This window comes from Lycium barbarum, chromosome 5 (genome assembly GCF_019175385.1).
Source record: "Lycium barbarum isolate Lr01 chromosome 5, ASM1917538v2, whole genome shotgun sequence".
In the NCBI taxonomy this organism is placed as follows: Eukaryota; Viridiplantae; Streptophyta; class Magnoliopsida; order Solanales; family Solanaceae; genus Lycium; species Lycium barbarum.
Window position 1 is genome coordinate 111,511,593 of NC_083341.1, and position 3,083 is coordinate 111,514,675.

Consider the following 3,083-nt stretch of genomic DNA (forward strand, 5'->3'; position numbering starts at 1 on the left):
TGCTATTAATTGTGATGACAATTCAGCCGTTTTGGACACACTTGTTTGAACTTTGAAAGGCACAAAGAAAAAGAGATCTTCATTGAATGTACTGAGAGGGGCCCATAAGTATGCGAATCTTAAGTGACGTGTTCAAACTTCCTGGGTTTTCAGACCGACCCGACAAGACCCGATCCAGCTCTCCTCTTATCTTCTCCCATTCCTTCAAAGCCAACTCTATAAATAAGTGCTAAAGGGAACCTTACTTAGGCTTGAAACCAACCAAGGCCTCTTCAAAAGCCCTTTTCCTCCCTCATTAGTCTCTTCCAAATTATCAGTAAAGCAAAAGAAACAATTTGGACCCATCTCTCATCGTAACTTCTCTATTGATAATATCTTCAACAGTAGCAAAATAGAAAAAAGAAGAAGTATGGTTGGTCCATCCATTAATTCCCATAATTTTCCTCTTAAATTCCTTTGTAGCTATGGTGGGAAGATTATCCCCCGTCAAACCGATGGCAAACTCCGTTATTATGGTGGCGAAACCCGTGTCCTCTCCGTCGATCGTTGCATTTCTTTTGCAGGTTGTTATTTATTTCACGTCTGATATTTATCTTGTCTATAAGTTACACTCCATCTATTTGATTTTTTATGTTACTCTTTATTTATAGTGTGATTTGACAAAAACGACATTTTTTTATTTTTACTTTTAATGACATATTTAAGATAAGACGTTTTTTTTTTTTTTGATATATGCTATAAAAAGAATTTCTTAAACGCTTTACACAATTAGATATTCCCATATAAAATGAAACTGAAGGAGTATCTTTTTGTTTGCCCTTTTCCCAATTTTTCTTGATAATTTGATTATTTTATTTTATCTTGAATGAATATTGATATGTTTTTTTTTTCTTTTGCAGAGCTATTAGTGAAGCTAGGGGAGATGTCTGGATCAACAGTGAGTTTAAGGTGTCAATTACCAAGTGAAGATCTAGATGCTCTTGTGTCTGTTACATCTGATGAAGATTTGGCTCATCTCATTGAAGAATATGATCATGCTTCAACACCATCATCGTCCCTCAAGATCAGGGCTTTTTTATTACCACCCAAATCCACAAAAAAAGTTGTATCTCCTCCACCTTCTATTACTTCTACCTCATCCACCACTACCACTATTAGCAACCCTGATGCCACATCACCGAGTTCATTTTGTTCCACAGTTGCTAACCCTCCTAGTACTGTCACCTCGTCGAGGCATCATGATTGTCCAAGACCGTATAAGAAAATGATGTCCAATTCTTTCGATCAGTTTGAAACACTTAACGGGCGCATTCGTCGTACTTTGTCAAGTCCCCCAGTGATTTTTCCTATTTGTCATGAGAAAGTCGCCGTGAAGATTCCAAAATATGCTTATCATAATCATGGGAACAATAGTGGACATATTTATTTGATTCACCACGGCAACCACTGGCAATAACAGCAGCTATTTTCCATGGACAAGGGATGAATAAATCGGACTTCTTGGAACATACTATATACATTTTTATAAAGAAAAAGAAAAAAAAGAGGATGATATATATACTTTTGATGTAAGAAGTGAGAATGGAGTGTATGTCAATAACAAGATTGGTATTTTTTGTGTCAATTCGTTCTTGGCAAATTTATGCATAGCAATTATATATAAGGGAGACCAAATTTTTGATGATTGATCACCCCTGTTTTTTTTTACCTCACCTTTTTATGTGAGGCGTGCCACGTTTGATCTCTTTTATTATCTTCTTGGCATTTTCCATTGCCAAATCCTAAAAATGAGTCATGTATCATGTTTAATGCTCTCTATATTTCCTATCCTTTTCTGTACTTGTCTTACACATGCTGGTACTATTTATTCCCCGTATCATCCCCTATTTGTAGTCATATTTTACCTCTTTACTATTTTGTCCGTTCATTTTCTCTTTGTTGATATATTGTACCATGATATACAATTATATCACGTCTCTTCCTTTGATTTCTTTGGCTAAGTTTCTATCTTGATTTTGTGTATTGCAGGTATTGGATGAAAATCAATTGAAACTCTCTCTCTATCATTCGGACAGGAAACACTAGTAATCTCAAGATGGAAATCAAAAGACGAACATAGGTGATTATCATGTGTCTCCGAGTTCATTTTTCAAATTAAAGTCGAAAGAAATCTTTTTTATATGTTAAAATAGATAGTGATCTTTTCATTTTTCTCATTTTTCATCCGGTATTTGATAACCTTTTGGAGCTCATTAATCCAAATTCGCTCTAGGTTCGAAGTCCTATTCCAGGGTAAACCATTATTTATTAAAGACGAGTTCATACTTAGGATTAAAGTCTCTGGTTAAGAATATAGAAGTACTTACCGCTCTGTCACAATCTTTATTGATCAAACAAATCTTCGTTATATATGCAAAAAATAATAACTCCATATGCTCCTCCTAAATCATTGCCATAAAAGGTAGTAGAGTTTTTTCAACTTCTATAAATTGCTTGTGTAAAAATAACTCGTAATACTTGTGAAATTTAAATTATATGGCTCGTAAATCATTGCCATAAAAGTGCAGACTTAACATGATAAATAAATTGATAATGACGCACAGTTTAAAACAACATTTGCCAATAGTATACGATAGTTGGATTTTGGATATGTAAACATTGATTTTCTAAAGTCCTTGTATCATTGTATGCATCTCTTATCATCTTTTAACATACGTTGCAACTTGTGCTTCATTTGATGTGACTTTATTTGCCAGAACTTATATTAGAAGTGTTTTTTCTTATCTACTGGATGCCATCCTTCACAAGAGATAAGAAATTAAGCATATTTATTACTCTCAAGAATCTTTCTTCTAATTAGAAGAACCTTTGAAGGAACCATGATATTTAGCCAGCTGAATATGTAGAAACTATACAATCTTGACTTGTTCCATTCATTCACCAAGAGAGAATATATATAGGATACAATCTTGAACCCTAGTGAAACAAGGAAACTAAGATCCTAGTGAAACAAGGAAACTAACTAATATATGGTAATTAGTGAAACAAGGAAACTAACTAATATATGGTAATTAGTGAAACAA

The 3,083-nt window shown here is 33.9% G+C and overlaps 1 protein-coding gene across 1 annotated transcript; it reads left to right on the forward strand.

Moving 5' to 3' along the window:
- The first annotated feature begins 235 nt into the window (after positions 1–235).
- LOC132641140 (uncharacterized) lies at positions 236–1,688 on the forward strand. Its single transcript, XM_060358034.1, has 2 exons — positions 236–563; positions 900–1,688. Exons 1-2 carry the CDS (start codon positions 410–412, stop codon positions 1,454–1,456), a joined length of 711 nt encoding a protein of 236 aa, XP_060214017.1. The 5' UTR covers positions 236–409; the 3' UTR covers positions 1,457–1,688.
- The last annotated feature ends 1,395 nt before the right edge of the window (positions 1,689–3,083 follow it).